Source organism: Neophocaena asiaeorientalis, unplaced genomic scaffold (genome assembly GCF_003031525.2).
Source record: "Neophocaena asiaeorientalis asiaeorientalis breed wild unplaced genomic scaffold, Neophocaena_asiaeorientalis_V1.1 scaffold171, whole genome shotgun sequence".
NCBI lineage: Eukaryota > Metazoa > Chordata > Mammalia > Artiodactyla > Phocoenidae > Neophocaena > Neophocaena asiaeorientalis.
In genome coordinates this window covers 9,123,405-9,143,151 of record NW_020174013.1, presented here as the reverse complement: position 1 = coordinate 9,143,151, position 19,747 = coordinate 9,123,405, and the positions used below count along the sequence as shown (strand labels likewise).

The window sequence follows — 19,747 nt, the reverse complement described above, 5'->3', positions numbered from 1 at the left end:
CTGAAGTAAACTCTATTTTCTTTAGATGAAAGAGATAAAAAAAATAGGCTAAGAGTTCAGTCTAATGAAAACTGCTTTGGTCATTCACATGCAATAAGCTGTAGAAGCAAGAAGAAAAAAAGCAATTGCCTCTTATTTATTTATTCATTCATTCGTCCATATCCTTTCCCTCTAATGTAAAAAAGGATGTCTTCTATAATTTTGCAAGTCGTTAATCTTTTCAAAGAAAAAAATAATCCAAGCCTCCCATTGATTGCCCAGTGTCTTGGCACAGGGAATACATATTTAGTTAATTATCCTGTTGCATATACATTATGTAAGGAAAAAGGGGGATTGATTTTGCCCAGCAAATGTTTCACCAGTATCAACAATCAGGAGATCATTGTAATATCGTAAAGTCTGGTAAATTTGGGATCACACGCTGTGTTAAAAGTAAGGCAAGGGGGGCTTCCCTGGTGGAGCAGTGGTTAAGAATCTGCCTGCCAAGGCGGGGGACGCGGGTTCGAGCCCTGGTCCGGGAAGATCCCACATGCCGTGGAGCAACTGGGCCCGTGGGCCACAGCTGCTGAGCCTGCGCTCTAGAGCCGGCAGGCCACAGCTACTGAGGCCCGCACGCCTGGAGCCGGTGCTCTGCAGCAGGAGAGGCCACCGCGATGGGAGGCCCGCGCACTGCAACGAGGAGTGGCCCCCGCTCGCCACAACTAGAGAAAGCCCGTGCACAGCAAAGACCCAATGCAGCCAAAAATAAATAAATAAATTTATTTAAAAAAAAAAAAAAAAAAAAAGTAAGGCAAGGCTTTACCTTACCGGATGCTTTCTTTCTTAATCTGGGTGGCGGGTACACTGGTACCCATTTTATTATATTTTAGGCCCTTTTGTACATCTTGAATAATTCATACTAAATATTGTTAAATCTCCAAATCTTCTACAATAGTTTCTATTCTGGGCTGTTCAGAGCTGAGAGTAGAGAGGGAAAGTTGGAAACGCCAAAATGTAATTGCAATAAGGAGCAGAAAATGTTAAGAGACCAATTATGGAAGGATGTTTAAAGTTTTAAACCTATGCCAAATAATTGAGATCTATTAGGAGAGGACTGAATTCTATCATGAGCTCCATATACACACAATTATTGAATTATTCTGAACACCTGTTGAAATCAGGTGATTAAGTTAGTTAAATGAAAGTCATCAGGCCCCACTGTCAAGTGCATCATTTGGCCAGCTCCTTTAAATTTGCGTACACAGTCCCTCCTCCATTACAGAAACTTAAACTAGAGCTTCATCCCCAAAACTGTGGGGTTGTGACTTTGTGCTTATAATCCCCAGTATTCTGGGGAGATGCTATAAAACGCCCAAGTCTCCCAGCCAGGAGCTGTGCCTTTTCCTTTGAGCCACAACCTCTAATCCCCATTTTTTCTCACCGCCAAGAAGAACCCGGCTTGCTCATCCCATCTTTCTGCCATGACATTAAAGCCAACTGTTCTGTCCCCTGCCCACAAAGAGAAGACGAGAAGAAAGATGGTCCCAGTAACTACTTTAGTCCTAATTCCCAACCTCCCTAGAGCCCAAGTCTGCCACCATCTCCCTGTTTCCACAGGTTTCATTGTCCAGTCTTCCCTTCTACCCCGACTGCTGAGCCCTCACCACGCAACAAGCCTTGAAAGATAGTAAGTGAGCAAAGGCTGGATGGACAGAAGAGGGTGTAAGAAGAAGAAAGAAGGAAAATCCAACGATCAGAGAACATTTATACCCTACTTAATCAGCTAGTGGGGAGCAGAGATCCTCACCCCATTATTTCTCTTTAAGAGCAGAGCTTTTGCCTGGGTAAAGAACTGGTAAAGAGAAGTAACACTTCTTTTATTTTTATTTTTTTGATTCAGTTATACACACACACATATACATAAAAAATATGTATATATACATATAAATATATATGTATATATACATATAAATTCTTTTCCCTTATAGATTATTACAAGATATTGAGTATAGTTCCCTGTGCTATACAGTAGGTCCTTGTTGGTTATCTATAATATATAGTAGTGTGTATATGTTAATCCCAAACTCCTCATTCATCCCTCTTTATAGAAGTAACATTTCCAATTCTGAAATTTGACACCTCATTTGTTTCATTTCTGAATACCGTGAGACCCACTGGTCTTACTTCCTGGCCACCACACACACGCTGACCCCACGCGCACCTCCGGGGAGAGCAGCCGCCCCACCGAAGCCCGCCTGGGCACCCATGCGCAGGAACGCCTGCTTTACTGGCCTCACTCCCTAAGTCGAAAATCTTCCCTCTGCTCCACCAAAGCTAACAGATGGCTGGTCCCTTTTGGTACACAGGCGTAAGCATCTTCAAAATAACCTCTTCCTTTAAAGGGTGCCAATTAATTAAATGTCACTGTAATATGTCTCAGCCAAGGAGGGAAGGGAGAGACCAAAAGACAAAAGGGTCGATGGACAAGAACGATGACGAGAGCTCACACTCTCCTACCTTCACCCGATGACCCCGAGAGATCAATGATCACATACACTCTTCCTTCTGGCTCCAGATCAATCTGCAATTAAGAAAATGACAGTGACTCTGTTAGTGCATTGTAGGGGCAACCCGAGAGTGCATGGCATTTCCACCCCGAACTGCTAAAACCTGGAGTCGTGCTCCATTCAATCCACGAATCTGCAACACACCGAGTGCTGGGTGAACTAGGGAGGAAGGAGAATCAGCATTTGTGGAATGTCTACTATGTTCCAAATGCAGTAACAATGAGGTCTGATGCATACCCAACAGGTAGTGTCATCCCAGTGGTTCCCAACTGGCAGCAATTTTGCTGCACAAGGGAAACCTGACATGAGGAAGTACACTGGGGACACCTGACACGAGGAACATTTTGGAGGACATGAAAATATCTGGAGACATTTTTGACTGTTATGATTGGAGAGGGAGTGATGCTACTGGCATCTAATGGGTGGAGGCCAAGGATGTGCTAAAACATCCTATAGCAGACAGGACAGTCCCCACAACAAAGGATTGTCCAGCCCCAAATGCCAACAGTGTCAAGGCTGAAAAACCCTGTGTTAAATCCCGTTTCACAAATAAGGAAACTGAGCTCAAAGTTCCAAGGTAAATGGCAATGCTGAGATCCAATGCCAAGACTGTCTACAGAAGCCCCTGTTCTTTATACTACACAAATTGCTCACGGGAGATAAGCAAAGCATAAGATAGGGCTTCCCTGGTGGCGCAGTGGTTGAGAGTCCGCCTGCCGATGCAGGGGACACGGGTTCGTGCCCCGGTCTGGGAAGATCCCACATGCCGTGGAGCGGCTGGGCCCGTGAGCCATGGCCGCTGAGCCTGTGCGTCTGGAGCTTGTGCTCCGCAACGGGAGATGCCACAACAGTGAGAGGCCCGCGTACCGCAAAAAAAAAAAAAAGAAAAGAAAAGAAAAGCATAAGGCATTATCCCACTCTCAAGGTGTTTACAATCTCACTAGGGAGTCTAAAACAAAAATAGAACAATGCTGAACCCAGCTTAATGATGAGGGACAGAGAATAACAGATATAAAGTATCTGGTGAACCTGAAATCAGTGTAAAAGAGCAGGCTGGGAAGACTTCACGAAGGCAAGAAAGGGAAAGCATTCCAGGTGGAAGCAACAGATAAGCAAAGGCTGGGCATGCGAGTGGAGCTTGTGCGGGACTGAAGGGCCACCATGCTCACGGTATGCTGGCGCATGCGTGTTGCAAACCGCAGCCTCTACCAGGGTTGTGAGAGAGCCGATGTCGCTAAATTCTCCCCACCAACCTTCTCTACCCACCCTCGTGCCCTCCCTCCCCACCTCCCAATCCAGCAAGCTACTGGCAGGATGACGAGGAGAGCCAGAGGGGCTGGGCCGCTTGCAGTCAACATCCTTCCAGGGTCTGCCCTGTCCTCACAGAGACCATGTTCTCCCTGAGAGAGTAGCCACTCTGGAAACCCTGGATCACTGAGTACCCCTGGTACCGACCCCCGCCTCCACAGTCCCATCTGTCTGTGCAGAGCTCCAATTGGCTCAGATGTGCCAGGCTGGTCTCAACAAGCTGTGAGTTTCTTGAGGGCAGGAGCCACGAGCCCCTCCCTTTCTTTTCCACGGTCCTCAGCGAGAAGCAGGCACACATTTAACAAGTACTACTTGGGAAGGGTTAGCCTGGTGAACACCTCCTCCTCCTCCAAGATCAAGGGCAGTTATTGCCTCCTCTCTGAAGCTTCTCCAGATATTCCGAGTCAGAATTAACTACCCTCACTTGTGTTCTTATAGTACACATACATATCTCAACCGCGGCTCCAGTATGTCTCTCTCCTCGGCTAGACAGAGACTATGACAAGCCTACTTGCATCCCTAGTGTTTAGCGTACCGTCTGTTGGTCAGGAGACACCCAATAAACCTTTGTGGAGGTGGGAAACTGTTCTGTGTCCCGGAGCCTATTCTGGGATTATTCACTCCTGCAAGCCCCTTCCTTAGGAAGGAAGGAAGGCAGGTGATCTGTACTAAAATGATGTTCCAATGCGGCAAGAGGGGAAGAAGAGGCAGCTATACCAGGAGTACCATATATTCCCTATGAGGTAAAAACTCACCTTGAACTGATGCTCCCTGTGTCCCTGCCCCCGACATCTCACTCCACTCCTAACGCAGATTCCCTGAGCCATTCGTGAGCCTCACTTTATTTCCAGTCTCAGCCTCTTAGTGTTTGAGAGTGCTTAGGGTTTCCCTCAAAATTTTAATTCCACCAACACGGGTCTTCAATGCCCCCCAGGTGAGGTCCCTGTGATATTTCAGGTACTCTGTCAGGGCAGAGAGGGAGGGAGGGCAGGGAGCTCTCAGGTAGCCCCACAGGGACCGCTCACCTGGGTTTGGGACCTTGAGCTTGGGATCCAGATAAGAACCAAATAACACACTCGTGATGCCAAAGATTTCAGGTTTCTGGGTAAAGAAAATGTTCTCCACCACTCTCACCACTAATACTGTCCCGTGCCACGAGCATAACCTGGCCCCTGCCCTGTATTGCAAACAGGAAAAACAACAGAGCCCAGCCAGGATCCTGTCCCTGCCACAGTTCAAAAGTATCAGGGGCCCCCTTGTCCGAAAGCATGGAATTTAAATAATGTACGCCTCTCAGAGATTAGGTCATCCCTATTAAACCCCGCCGGCAAAATGAAACACTTTCTCATATCCTCCAAGTCAAAGATTTCCCACGACTGTGGATTTCACTGGCAAAGTACAATGGTATCTGAGAAAAGCAGGGAGGGAGACAGCGAAGGAATGAGATGGGCCGCGAGGCCTATCGGAAGGCAGGCAGCGTGCCCTTCTTTGCAAAAGGGGAGTGAGAACTCGTGGCGGGGGACAGGTCATTGATGATAAAATGTATTAGGATATTAACATTCAAGATAGCAATCAGAAACCATTTTAGCACCCACTGCTGCCTCAGTGCCGATGAACTGCATTTTCAAACAGAAAAATAGAAATTAAGCTATTAAACATGCCAAGAGCAACAAAGAGCTTTGCAGCCTGGGCAGATGGCCGCAGAGCACTGGCTGAGCGCCAGCCAGCCAAGTGAGAGGGCTCTGAGAATCCATGCAGGCTGGTGGGACTTCAACGTGGATGACTAGAGGGGTTATCAGGTACAAAAGGGGGTGGAATGCCTTGTAACTTCATGGCCAAATTAACTTAATCACAATTCTGTTCACGATCATGTGGCCCGGATAATGAAGCAATGTAGGTGCCCAGCCCTGCACAACCCCTGCAAGATGATAGCTGGCATCACCACCAGGCAGCTGGCACTACATAAAAGCAGGCCTCCTCCCTCCTCCCAACCATTCCCAGGGTTTCTTCTCAGCTCCTTCTCCCCGGCTTCAGGTTCCTCCCAATTCTCCCAGATGCAACCCCATTTATCAAATCTCCTTGAACCTCATACCTTTATTTGATGCACTTTCCCAGATACTATCTCTGTTTTTTTTGTTTGTTTTTGTTTTTGTTTTTGCGGTACGCGGGCCTCCCACTGTTGTGGCATCTCCCGTTGCGGAGCACAGGCTCTGGACGCGCAGGCTCAGCGGCCATGGCTCACGGGCCCAGCCGCTCCGCGGCATGTGGGATCTTCCCGGACCGGGGCACGAACCCGTGTCCCCTGCATCGGCAGGCGGACTCTCAACCACTGCGCCACCAGGGAAGCCCCTATCTCTGTTTCTGACTATGATTCTCTTTCAACCTCCAGCTGAGGCCAGAAGCAAGGCAGTAGAACCATGGGGGAGACAAACACAGCCTTTGGAGTCACACCAGGACTGAATCCCAGTTTTTTCACTTACAGGTCAGGCGATTATTTATTCTCCCTGAACATCAACCTCTGTCTCTTCATCTGTGAAACAGGTTATTGTAACAATTCCATGAGACACACATGCAAAGCACTTGGCACTTAGGAGTTACTCTGTATATGGTGGTTAACAGTGAACTTACTGGCTCTCTGGCCTGAAGCAGGCAACTATCTTCTCTAAGACTCAGACGGCTCCTCAGTGAAATGGAGCTAATAACAGGTCCTGCGACACTGGGGGTGTCACAATGTAAAATGTGAAAATCTACGTACAGTGTAGAGCATGGTGCTTGGCACAGAACACTCGGTAACTGTTGCTGCTCTTGCCATTAAAAAGCCAAGTCTTCAAATCTGTTGCTTAATCCAACGTGATGTTCTTTCCACTCTATGAAACTTCCCACCTCCCCAAAAAGCATTTTCTTGCCCCAAATTGCCGTTATTACATATTATTTCAGGACATCTGATGATTTTACAGTGTTGCGAATATCAGATGTAGGCCTAAGGTGAGAATTTCTCACCCAGCCCTGGAGGAAACCCAGTGGGAGAAAAGGCTATAGCCCTGGTCATCAGAGGGTCAGGAGGTGATTACGAGAGAAGGAGAAGCTGAGGATGACCACGTATTGTCTGAGCACCTACTAGGCCTGGGACACTGTATTGAGATTTCACCTGTATTAGTTCATCTAATCGCCTGGGAGGCCAGCAATACATATTCCCTACTTTTCAGATAGAAAAACTGGGGTACCGAGAGCTTTCAGCTGGATTCCCGCGCAGCGCTGCTGCCTGGAGCACACCGGAGAGATGACTCTGACAGAGCTCCCACCTCGAGCCCCACCCAGCCCGGGAGCTCCCATCTCAAGCCCCACAAAGCCTTCTCTGACAACCAGGTCTCAGGGTTCTCATAATTCTAAGCCTCTGGCTTGTCCTCCATGGGTTCATTCTCCTTCTCAGGTACAACTGACTGGCTCCCCAGCCAGGCCCGTTTAAGTCAGAGCAACACGTTGAACACCTTGCCCACCCCTCCACCCCCCCAGCCAGAGCCCTTGGGGAAGGTCTGGGCATAAACAAGAGCTCCATTCCTGAGAGTTAGGTCCAAAGCAATGGGGAAAGAGCCCAAACCACAGAAACCAGGAAAAAGCCATCTCTGAAAAGCAAAAAGACGCACAGGCACTTTTTTGGGTGGTGGCTGAGCATTCACAAAGTCCTTCGCAAGCATTATTTCATTGGTTCCTCACAATTAATCTGTAAGGTAACAAGTATTATTAGCAACATTGTATGTCCAAGAAAAGTGAGGTTAAGGAAGATAAGCAGGGCTAGTGAGAGCGCACACACGGCACAGCTGCAGGGGCACCGTTCACACGGTAGTCTCTGAGGACAAGTCCTCCGGAGATGAACAGCCAGAGGTAAGTGGCAGAGACATCATAACTTGCACCCTCAGCTCCTGACTCTGAGTCCTATACTCCTCCCAGCACACCACACCTGTCCAGCAAGAACCCTGACCACTGGACTTGCACCCCGGCCATGCAGCCCGCTTAGCTGTCACCACTGTGTGTCACTGTGACCCATAGGTGTCTGTGTGCCTGTGTTTGGGGGTAATGGAGTTTGAGAGACAGGAGGCAAGAAATTCATAGTCAAGCTTCCTCCTAACCACCGGCTCAACTTTCACTGGAGACCTCTAGGCAAACCTCCCCTCAAAACAGCCCACAAGGGTCACACAGACCCAATTTGAGCTTCACTTCCTTTTCCATCTGGTGTCAGGCACCAGGTCCTAGAAAGAAGCAAAAGGGGTGGGGGGGGGGCGGTCAGAAAAGGATGACTCCAGAAAGGAGGAGAAGGAGGAAAAGAGGCTGCACTGTCCATATTGCACCAATTAAGTCCTAGATAATAGGCTGTTTCTTTTTTTTCCTGGAGGAGGGTGGGGAGTGAGGGAGGAGGAGGTGGGAAGGAGAAGAAGGGAGAAGACTCAGGGCTTCTTTCCCAAGGCAGAGGACCCTCTTCCCAAGGTCTGCACCCCCTGTATTGCTGGCTATTTTCCCCTGGAGGCCCCTCAGGCACGTACTGTCCCCAGAGGTGCCTGGCATGGAAGAGGCAAGCCAGACAGAGCCGGAGATCTTCAAGCAGCAGGCGTCCTCCCAGCTGCTGCTTTTGGAAAGCACAAAACGTGCAGGCACTATGATGGGCAGCTGCTGGGTGGTGATTTTGGAGCTAGCCACCAATTAAACTAAAGACTCTTCATTTTGCTACTAGATCTATGGGTAGAGTGCACTGGCTGGTTAAAAAGCAGAGGGTGCACATGTAACTAAATATTTTAAGAGTTCCACTCGGTTCACAGGCTTCGAATAGCCCTTACTTTCATAAAATAAGAGGAGAGGAGGATTGCTCCTTTCTCATATGCCTTCCATGGTAGTGCAAAGACGTTATGTGGGCTTTCGTGTACATCCCTGAAGGGCAGAACCCTGTCTGTCCAGCACATGGAAGGGATTTAATACATATTTATACATGTTGGCTCAATGGATGAATGGCCCGATTTTAAACTGGACCTGCACAACTGGATTATGGAGATGATTTACTTGGGAAGCCATCAACCTGTACAGAAGTGGTCCTAGCAGCTTCATTCATAACAGCCAAATACTGGAAACAACCCAAATGTCCAAGAACAGATAAATGAATAAGCAAACCATGCTGTATCCATATGACAGGCTTTTACTCAGTAGTAAAGAATGAATGAACTGGTACATGCAACAAAACGAATGCTATGGGAGAGAAGCCAAACGCAAAAGATTACCATTCCACTTACGTAAGGTTCCAGAACAGGCAAGACTAATCTATCATGACAAAAAGCATATCGGTGATCTCCTGGAGGTGGACATGGGAACTGGATTCAAAGAGGCACAGGGGATGATTGAATGATTTTGAGTATTGTATTTTACAATAGTAAAGTATATATTCAATAAAAAAAGAAAAGAGGCACAGAAGGACCTTTGGGGAAGATGAAAGTCTTCTATATGTTGATTGGGCGGTGGTGACATGAATGTATATGTTTGTTAAACTGAATCAAGCCACACACTTAAAATGGATGCATTCTTTTTTTTGCATGTAAATTATACCTCAATAAAGTCGCTTCTGAAAAAGGAAAAAAAGAAGTCATAATTTCACATAAGGATTGCTCTACAATTTTCCTTTAAATAACAAATCATCTTCCCACCCTCAGGGCATTTAAGATTTCAAATTCCATTTTTAAAAATAAAAGGGTTCATTCAGAGTTTTTCAAGAACACATCTGTCACCCAACATAATGTACACCTACCTGTGTAGGCACACATTCACACACCCACCCACGTGTGCAAAACACGCTCAAACCCACCTTCTCTTGTCTTCTGTGATCAAAATACGGTGATAGCAAGAAAAACACATCCAAAATGTAGGTTCCCTGCTGAATTATTTAAACCTGTCTTTCTGTGTGTGGATCTCAATTTCCTCATATGCAAAACAAAAAAAATTAGGCCAAATGCTCTAGAATGGCTTTTAACAACCTCAAGGACCTAAATATCCATGAATAGGAGACAGCTTAAATAAATTATGGGACATCGTTTGGTAGATCACTATGCAAGCCCTAAAAAAAGAATAAAAAGTTCTAAATGTACTGACTTACATGAAACTATCTCTGGGATATATTAAGGGGGAAAAAAAGTATGGTATAATGTGTTTATTATGCTAGGTTATCATGTGAATAAAATGGGTGTGCATGTGGGTAAACACACAGACACACACACACACACTGTCACACTTGTTTGGCATATATTATCTCTAGAAGGAGTCTTAATCAACAGGAAACAGGGGTTGCCTCAAGAGATGGAAACTAGAGGATGGAGGGGCCAGAAATCAGGAAAGGGGCATTATCCTTCACTCTATGCTCTTTTGAACCATTTGATTTTTAAAACCGTGTCCTTGAGTGAACTTGTCACAATATTTGTCAACACCTTTTTTCACTACCTATTTCTAACCCAGTCCCCCAGAGAGCAGCTTGCTTTGGTTCCCAGACACTTCTTAAAGAAACACCCCTCAAAATTGGCTGACACGTTGCTTGTCCATCCCCCGGTACCCAGGTCCCAGACACCAACCGAGCAGCAACCATCATCTCCATGCGAAAGTCCCATTGGCTGGACCGGATGCCTACCTTACAGATCCCAGCTCCCCACAGGCCACCAATGGAGTAAACTCAAGCTAGTACCTGCTTCCTCTTTTCAACAGGCACAGAATAGACCCAGAGAGCTGGCTCCCTCTGATGACAGAGGTGGCTAAAAACAAATAAGTGTGCGTATGCAGATGCTTTTCTGAGCTGAGAAAACATCCAAAAGTGCCAAACCTAATGTCAAGAGTGCGCAATGGCTTACGAAGCATTGCCTGGTCGTGGTGTCGTTTTCGTTTTCCTCTCTTCTTTCAGGGAAATGGCAGTACATGACTGTACTCCCACTGACTCCCACGAGAAGATGCTGAGTGCAAACAGCAGGAAATGTAGCCACTTACCCTCAGTGTTCTGAAGTGAAAAATACCCACTACCCACGTGCACTTTGCATTTTGCTTTGCAGTTCTCTCTCACTGGGTGCCCTTTTATCCATGCGTTTTATTGCACGTTTCCTATTTTTTACACTAATAAGCCAACTGCGGTGATTGAGAGTCAAGGCTCTGAAGCTAACTTACCTGGGTCCAAACCCCAGCTCTGCCTGTCACAAGCTGTGTGGCCCTTGCTGCGATTTCCTCATCTACACATTGAGAGTGTCAGTGGCACCTGCTTCAGAATGTTTGGAGGATCAAATGAGAGGGTGAGGCACTTGGAGCCATGCTTAGCACACGGCTAGCATCCTCTAAATGTCAGCTGTCAAGTCATTAGGGTTATCTCCCGCCTAGACTGTGAGCCCCTCTTGGGAAGAGCCACGTGTCCCTTGGTGGGGGTGGGGAGGTTTCCACAGTTCTTGATCCACAGCTGGGCACATGGCACGGAACCAGGAGAGACTCCAAGTGGAACTGAATGGATCCACGTGGAACAGAGCCGAGCTCAGTCGGGAGCTCAAGACTGTGCAACCAGAAAAATTATCTCCAGACCAGGAACTTTTCTGTCTCTGTTATATCACAACCTAGCAGGACCTTTCACCAACAGCTACTCACAAAGACATTCAGTTCCTGACTCCCTTCAAAACCTAAGACATTATAATTGTTATTCAGTACTTTGAGCTCCTCACGGAGACTCTTTTATTCATAATATTAATCACAACTCTAATAAACACCCTTTATTGAGCACTTTACATGCGTTATCTGAGCGAGGGAGGCCATATCCTTATCTGAACCATTTCAGGAATGAGAGAGCTGAGGCTCATGGATTGGAGTGGCTTGCCCACATTCTCACAGCTTGAAGAAAAGCAGCCTGAATTAAAGCAGGGCTCTCCGACTCCCATCCCCATGCTCCGGTTACCTTGGATCCAGCCAAGGGCATGGACTCAAGGAGATCCTGAGGAAAGAACACACCGTGAGCTGGTCAAGGAGCCCATGCTGTGTGCGTGATGGTGGAGTCACTTCTTGGGCACAAGAACAATGAAAGTAAAGCTTTTTCATTGTCCTCCTGGAGCTCATAGTTGAAGGAACACCAATCCCACAGCAAAACAGCTGGGAGGCTCAGACTATGAGACACAGACACAGGGTAGGACACCCAGCTTCAGGGAGTAAATGCCCTCTTGAAAATATTGCTGTATTGGGATTTTCTGTATAGCAAGTCCTATTTGCCACTGCTTTGCACCATATAGTTGGAAACATGTCCAGTGAGGAAGAGTTTTATAAAAATCACAGAGGCATGAAAGCTAACAGTCATAGCAACTTTGAAATCACTTGGTTCAAATAAGCAAAGAAATACAAATTTAAACAAGGGTAAGCCTTTTTTTCTTTTGCCTAACAATTTAGCCAAAGTTTCTTTGGGGCTATGTATCCTTGTGTCATTTGTTTATTAATATATAAACAAAATTAAGTATCGTGATGTGTTCAGTTTTTAAAAATCAAAACTTACAATGAGAGGCGGCAGTCTCTTGCCCTCCCCAGAGGGAGGCAATTTTAATAACTTCCATTTGGGTTTTTCTGGTCATCACTGCCATGTCCCTAAATAAAATGTTTATACCTCAATTTCCTGATTTCTTGTTTTAGACATTCACTCTTGCCCTGCTGCTGTGAGAGATGAGGATTTAGTTCACTCACCACCCCACTGCCACTTTCCTCCCTTCACAAAATAATTACACATCGCAATTCTCAGTTCCTTCTCTATTCTTCTTGACAACTACAAAAAGAAAAAGCAATCTAAATGTCAATTTCTTGTTCCATCAACTATAGACAATATCCCTTGACCCTACACCTTCTAACTGGAGGACATGAGTGCTTCCCGCCCTCCCCATCCTCTGCATTTTCACTGTTAGACTATCAACATTGACAAAACTGACATTTTTTTCTAATTGTAGTTGAGTTCCATGCTTTGTGTATATGCTGGTTCCAAAATCTGAAGATGAATTAATAGTGTTTACTTAATATTATAACTTTGTAAATGATATCACATATACTTTCTTTACCACAGGTCCAATGTGCCAACTCATCTACCACTCAATGGCGAATATACCTAGCATCAAATTCGAATGGATTCTTTTTTTTTTTTTTTTTCACTCTACCAATTGCCTTTCTCAGATCCTCAAGTTTTTCCCCTGGGTCCCCTTCTCTCAGGGTCTGTCCTTCTGGACACCCTCACTGTACACTTTTCCCTAATCTGGGCTGACTACTCTCTGGTCTCCTGCACAGCTGTAGTACCGTGACTTATTTTCACTGCTCTGCTGGAAACAGTCACTGTTTCTGGAATCCATCATCTTTCTTGTTCTGGGTTATTCCCTTGTTTTTTGCCAGTAAAGTACATTCTGATTGAAATATTGATTAAGAGTGCATAGAAAGCTAGCTTTCTAAGACCTTGCATGCTTGTCCTCACACACGATTGATAGTTTGGCTGGATATAGAATTCTACGTTAAAAAAAAAATCATTACCTATCAGAACTTTCTTCTAACATCAATATTGCCTATGGACTCTGATGTCAGCCTGGCTACTGTTGTTTAGTATGTGACTTTGTTTTGTTTTCACTCTCTAGAAGTTTTAGCAACTTTTTTATCCTCAGTGTTCTGAAATTCCAACGTGATATGTCTCAGGGTATCTTTTTTTGATTCATTGTACTTGTTCTTTTGATTCACTGAATTTGTGGGAGATATTCTTCTAATTTGTCCTTTGCTATTGGCCTCTTCATTTTCTGTATGAAACTCCCATTATTTGGCTATTGGACCAGTAGAATTAATCCCTATGTCTCTTACTATTTGTTATATATATTTCCATCTCTTTTCTCCTTTTAGTCCATATTCTAGATTTCTTTGACTATATCTTACAACCCTTCCACTGAACTTTTATTTCTGACAATAGTATGTTAAGATTCCAGAAGCACCTTCCTATTTTCTGCAGCTTCTTTCTCCTCATAGCATCCTTTTCTTTTTTTGTTTTATGGACACAACCTATTTCTGTGAACACAGGGTTACAGAGTGGGAGCTGGCCGTGATAGCAAGGGTCCCCACCATCTATGATAGCCCTCCCCAAACCATCATTCCATTGCTTTTTACAAGAACTTTCCAATTTCTGACCCTGGGGGTCAGGGTCTGGCTCCAGGTCCTTCAGCAGTGAGAGTAGTGAGTATACTCACTACACATGCCACATACAGACTTTCAAATAGTCACTTGCTTTCAGCTGCACTTCTCACTCTTGCCTCTGGGGTGACTACAGTTTCCATGCCCAGAGCTCCTTAAGGGTCCTGCAGAACAGGTGGCTCTAGGCTAGGTTCCGGTAGCCCCCAGCACATGTTCTGGGCTGTGGCTCCTTTGTACTTCTATCCTGCTCTGTAGTTTCCACCCTGCCCTCTCCTTTCTTTTCCCAGAAATTCACTGAAATAGCTTAATGATGGCATCCTTCTGCTCACTTACTCGTTATAAAATTGTATCCCCACACCTTTTTCCTTTTCTGTTATCTAAATGGGATCTTGAGTAGGCAAAGCAATAAACATATTTGCTCCTAGACCACCTTGAATGAAAATTCCAAAAACGCATCATCTTAAATGACATTATCCAGGGCTGGTGAGAGTGGAGGAGAAATAGTCCCCCTTACACACTGCTAATGAAGTATAAATTGGCACAAAATTTGTAGGGTGGTTTGGCATTATATAACAAAAATCCTTTGACCTAGCAATTCCATTTCTGGGAATTTATCCCAAATCACACATGTGCAAAAAGATTTAAATACAGAGATCATTATTACAACATTTTGAAGCGTGTAAAATTAGAAACTAATTGTCCAATAATAGCAAACTATTTAAATAAATTGTAGCATATTCAAATCATTAGATACCATGCCATCATGAAAAAAATCTTGCAGAATTATATTTAATGGCATGGAAAGATATTCAAAATATGGTATTAAAAGTGGAAGGAAAAAATGAGATTATAAAGGAATATATATACTATGATCCAATTTTTAAAAAATAAAATGTGTGTACGTAGGTACATATACAAAGGAAAAAACCAGTTATCTACCGGAGAGTAAAATAATGTGATTTTTTTCTTTGTACATAACCATAGTTTTTCTAAACTGTCTTTTTTTTTTTTTTTTTTGCGGTACGTGGGCCTCTCACTGTTGTGGCCTCTCCCGTTGCAGAGCATAGGCTCCGGACGCGCAGGCTCGGCGGCCATGGCTCACGGGCCTAGCCGCTCCGCGGCATAGTGGGATCTTCCCGGACCGGGGCACGAACCCACGTCCCCTGCATCGGCAGGCGCACTCCCAACCACTGCGCCACCAGGGAAGCTCTAAACTGTCTTTTAAATCTTCTACTTTCTATTACAACTTTTGTGATTAAAAAAAAAAATCAGACAATAGACTTGTTGCTTGAAGGACGTTATATGGCTCAGTCCCCTCATTTACAGCTAAGGAAACTGAAGCACAGTGAGGTCAAGCAACCCACTCAGGCATCTCAGTAAATTAACCACAGCTGACTCAATTGTCCCGCTTTTCACTGCAGAATTCTTTAAGGTGCAAGTTAAAAATGGGACAAATTATGTTAAATTTACTTACTTCTTTAAAAGTGTAATTTTCTGGTCAAATGGTTCACAGCACTACTCAATCCTAATCACCAGTTATGAGGGGTTAGTAGCCAGGCATATTCCTCAGTCGAATACAGTTAGAACATCTTAAGAGACGCTTTCAATAGCTCAACCAAATAGAACACACTCATTTAAAAATCCTTTGCTTTGATCAAATCTCCTTCTCTGTACGACGCTCTTCCTCAATTTTTGTGGGGTGGTGTGGCCCACATTTTTATACCTTATACACGGTTAACCTTTAAACTACCTCGTATGTGATAAACTTCCATAACAACATAGACTTTGTCAATCAGGTAATGAGCAAACATTTCTGCTAAGACATAACTATACTGTGCTATCACCTAGCCATGCAGTGTCACCATCTTTGTTTTACAGGAGTTCTTTGGAATATATGCTCCCATTTGTCCTCAGTGTCCTATAAAATGTATAATTTTTTTAATTTATAAAAAATTTAAAATGCTGGTTCTAAGAAAACCAAGCATAGGTCTCAAACATGTAATATAGAGGAAAACGGAATTTATTAGGCAGGTCAATGTCAGCAAAATCTTACCCTCAATTAGATGTTCATCATTTGACTGTTGAATTTTGAAGGAAAACATTAAAGCTTTAAAACTTTTAGATTTTGTATCAAAATAGTAAAGATATAAATAAAAATTCTGACATAATTTCCAGCTTTCTGGGATAAAGCCTACCTCAACATGTAACCTAATGAGCACGTGTGAATGTTCAACTGGGTTTTTCCTATAGATAAACGAATACATAGGTTTTCAGGTACAAATAATATATGAAAGCAGGGACCATCTATTCTCTGAAAATGGGCAACTCTCCTTATAATTCTCTGCTTGCTTTCTATACCTTTATGAAGTTGCAGGCATTGTAAAATGAACAGGCTAATGCAGCTGGACTCACAAATCAGATTTACATGTGCTGAAACCCCACCAATAACTGAACTAGAAGGGAAGATATTTCCTGAAGCACATAGCAAAGGGGATCAGAAAATTGTCCAAGCTCTGAATGTCAGAATAGTTCTGAATTTGTGGCTTTCTCTTGTGGACATCAGATTTCCATATATTTTGGACAAGCACAGAAAAGACACATCACAAGTATGTCATGTTATATACAGACCATATGGGAGGGATTCTATGAATTCCATCTACTTTGTGAGGATAGTTTAGGGCTATCTATAATCATTAATTAACAAAGTCAGGGCTTGAAATAAATAGAAGAAAGCACAAAAAAAGTCCAAGCACAAAAAAAGTCCTTGGCCTTTCAGAGGCATCAAAGGAAAATAAAGTTTAAATTTTTCAAGTCTATCCTTAGAATAGTCAATGCTCTGTTCATTGCCCAGAGTAGACAGACGTAACTGGAGCCAAGTTTTAGTTAATAGATCTTTTCTAGTTAATAGATCTTTTCTTTTTTTAGTTAATAGATCTTTTCTAACGTTGAACCTTTTGTTGGTTTTCCTTTAGAGTATTTCATGTCTTGTTCGTCAAAAGGCAAATTTCAGAGTTTGGGTTTGGTGACTGAGGGTTCATTTATCTAAGATCAAGGAAAGCCTTCTTGATACTCAAGGAGTCAGGCCTGTGGATTTCGGGGAGGATACCAGCAGCGTAACGAGCAGAGGGAAGGGCAAGTGCAAAGGCTGGGAGCTGGGAGAGGACTTGACCTTTGCCAGGGTAGGAGATGGAGTGACAGGAGCAGAGTGAGGGAGGTCACTGGCGACAAGGTCACAGAGGTGGAACATGGTAAGGATTGGGCTTTGGCACTGAGCGAGATGGGAAGCCAGAGGTGAGTTTGAGTATAGAAGTGACGTGCTGTGCCTTACACTTTGACAGGATCAGTCTGGCTACTGTGTGGAGAATAAATTTTAGGGGCGAGTGAGGAAGCAGGAAGGCCACTGACGAGGCTATCGTGATAATCCAGGTGAGAGTTGGAGGCTATCATAATAATCCAGGGGAGATGACGGTGGCTAGGAAGGGATGGGATAGTGGAGGTGACGGGAAGTGGTCAGTTTCGGAACATATTTTGAAGGTGGAGCCGAAAGGATTGCCGGTGGATTGGACACAGTGTATAAGATAAAGAGAGGGCTGGAGGCTAGCGTGGAGATTTGGAGCCTGAGCAAAACGTGAAGCTGTCCTTGGCCGAGCAGGAGAGGACTGGGAGGGGGGCAGGGCGGGAGTGGGGCACCCGGAGCAGGGTTTGGACAGGCACGCTTGGAGACACCTCTGAGATAGCCAAGGGCAGGGGAAAGGTCCAAGCTTAAGATTTGAATTTGGAAGTCACTAGCAGAGAGACACAGTACAGATCCGAAACCCCTGACCCACAACACTGACATCCAAAATGCTCTAAAACCTGGACTTTTTTTGAAGTTTGGGTCAAAATCCTTCGGCCACAGACCCTGACCCAAGCTGACACATGGCTATTTATTGTCTCCATTTATTCCACTTAGTGTAAACAGCCATACAATTGGGTTATAGAAATGTTAATTTGTTTCCTCAGAAAGGACTGCCCCAGAATCTACTGGAGTTATTATATATTCAATAATATACAGAATAACATTCTAGAACAGGGGTCCCCAACCCCTGGGCCGTGGACCGCTACCTGTCTGCAGCCTGTTAGGAACCGGGCCGCACAGCAGGAGGTGGGCGGCGAGGGAGTGAGGGAAGCTTCATCACCGCCTGAACAACTACTGCCGCCCGGCCCCGGTCTGTGGAAAATTCGTCTTCCACGAAACTGGTCCCTGGTGCCAAAAAGGTTGGGGACCACTGTTCAAGAATACAAAAAAGTCTGAATTTCTAAATAAATCTGGCCTTGGGGGCTTTTGCATAAGGGATGTGGATCCGTAGTTTGAGCCAGGAGGACACATAGGGACTGGGAAGACGAGAGGGACCTGCCCAGATGTCAGAAAGACCTCGATACAGAGGTCCAACCTCCACCACCCTGGGTGGAATCGGCTTTGACTTCCCACCTTCCTTCCTCCAAACCACCACCACCAACATGCACACTCATCCCGACTTGGGGATGATAAAAACCTGGTTTTTTAGCTTTCTCTATGTCTTCAAAAGAGAAGGCAGAAAACCTCTCTACCCGCACCCCCCCCCAACACACATACACACACACACAGTAGTTCTTGTTAAGCCTGATGTGACGCTGACTTCATGCACCACTGAACTAACTGGCTGTATCTGTTGCAAGGTGGGGTTTGTGCGGTGAGGAAAAAAAAAACTGTAGAAAAACTGAAATAATGCTTTAAGTTAGCATAAAGGCATTTCCTGTTTCTGGGAAGCCTGTCTGTCTGCTGCTGTTGCTCTAACAGATTGAGTATCCCTCCCCCCACCATTGAACACACCAACTCTAAACTCAGTCAGGACGTAGTGGCAGGGGGGCTGTGGTGGGGCACCCCAAGTCCCAGGCCCGTTGCAAGAAAACAATGGAGCAAGAGGCTGGGTGCCTGAAGCCCCATCCAAGGTGCCCTCTTAGACTACAGAGGCACAAGATTCCCATAGAGGATCCTTTGTGTGTTCTAAGGCAAGACACGGGAAAGGGTTGAGAGGATTTAGAACCTCAGCCAGGTAAAGGTGAGGCTAAGGTAGCTGCTCTTCTCGAAGCTATTATTCCTATGTTCATTCCTGCGGATAAATGTGCTCCACGGTGGGCGGCTTGGCTGGAGATAAGAGGCCTTGTCAACAGTTAAAACTAAAAATGAAAAGATATTTCACTCATCAATCCTTCTAGCCCACCAAATGGACCCAGGTTCTGTTGTCTTCCCAGGCCCCACAACCCAACCTCTCTCATCCACTTCTCCCGCCCTGGATGCAGACTCCTAGGATCAGAAAACCTCCGTATCAACCTAAATTGTTGAAAAGAAAAAAAAGAAGAGGCAAGAAATCTCTACCAGAAAATCCGCGAGCCCTATCATTCATAAACAGATGAGCAACATACAATGAATAAGAAAAATCTCCAGAGAGGCAGGGGGTGGTGATAATTAAATATCATCAACCAGAAAACGGGTCGTTGGTCATGATCTCTGTTGCAACTAGGTGGTAGATACACAGGAATCCATCATTCTACTCGGTTCACTTCTGTAGGTGTTTGAAATTTTCCATAATAAGAGATAAAGAAGGGCTTCCCTGGTGGCGCAGTGGTTGGGAGTCCGCCTGCCGATGCAGGGGACACGGGTTCGTGCCCCGGTCCGGGAGGATCCC

General features: G+C 45.0%; 1 protein-coding gene across 3 annotated transcripts in view; it reads right to left on the bottom strand.

The window, feature by feature from the left end:
- PRKCE (protein kinase C epsilon) overlaps positions 1–19,747 on the bottom strand; it is a 646,138-nt gene that overhangs the window by 457,914 nt on the left and 168,477 nt on the right. For all 3 annotated transcript variants that reach the window (XM_024753630.1, XM_024753627.1, XM_024753628.1), the window contains one exon: positions 2,497–2,560. In XM_024753630.1, coding sequence (XP_024609398.1) covers positions 2,497–2,560 — 64 coding nt within the window. The remainder of the gene's footprint in view (positions 1–2,496; positions 2,561–19,747) is intronic.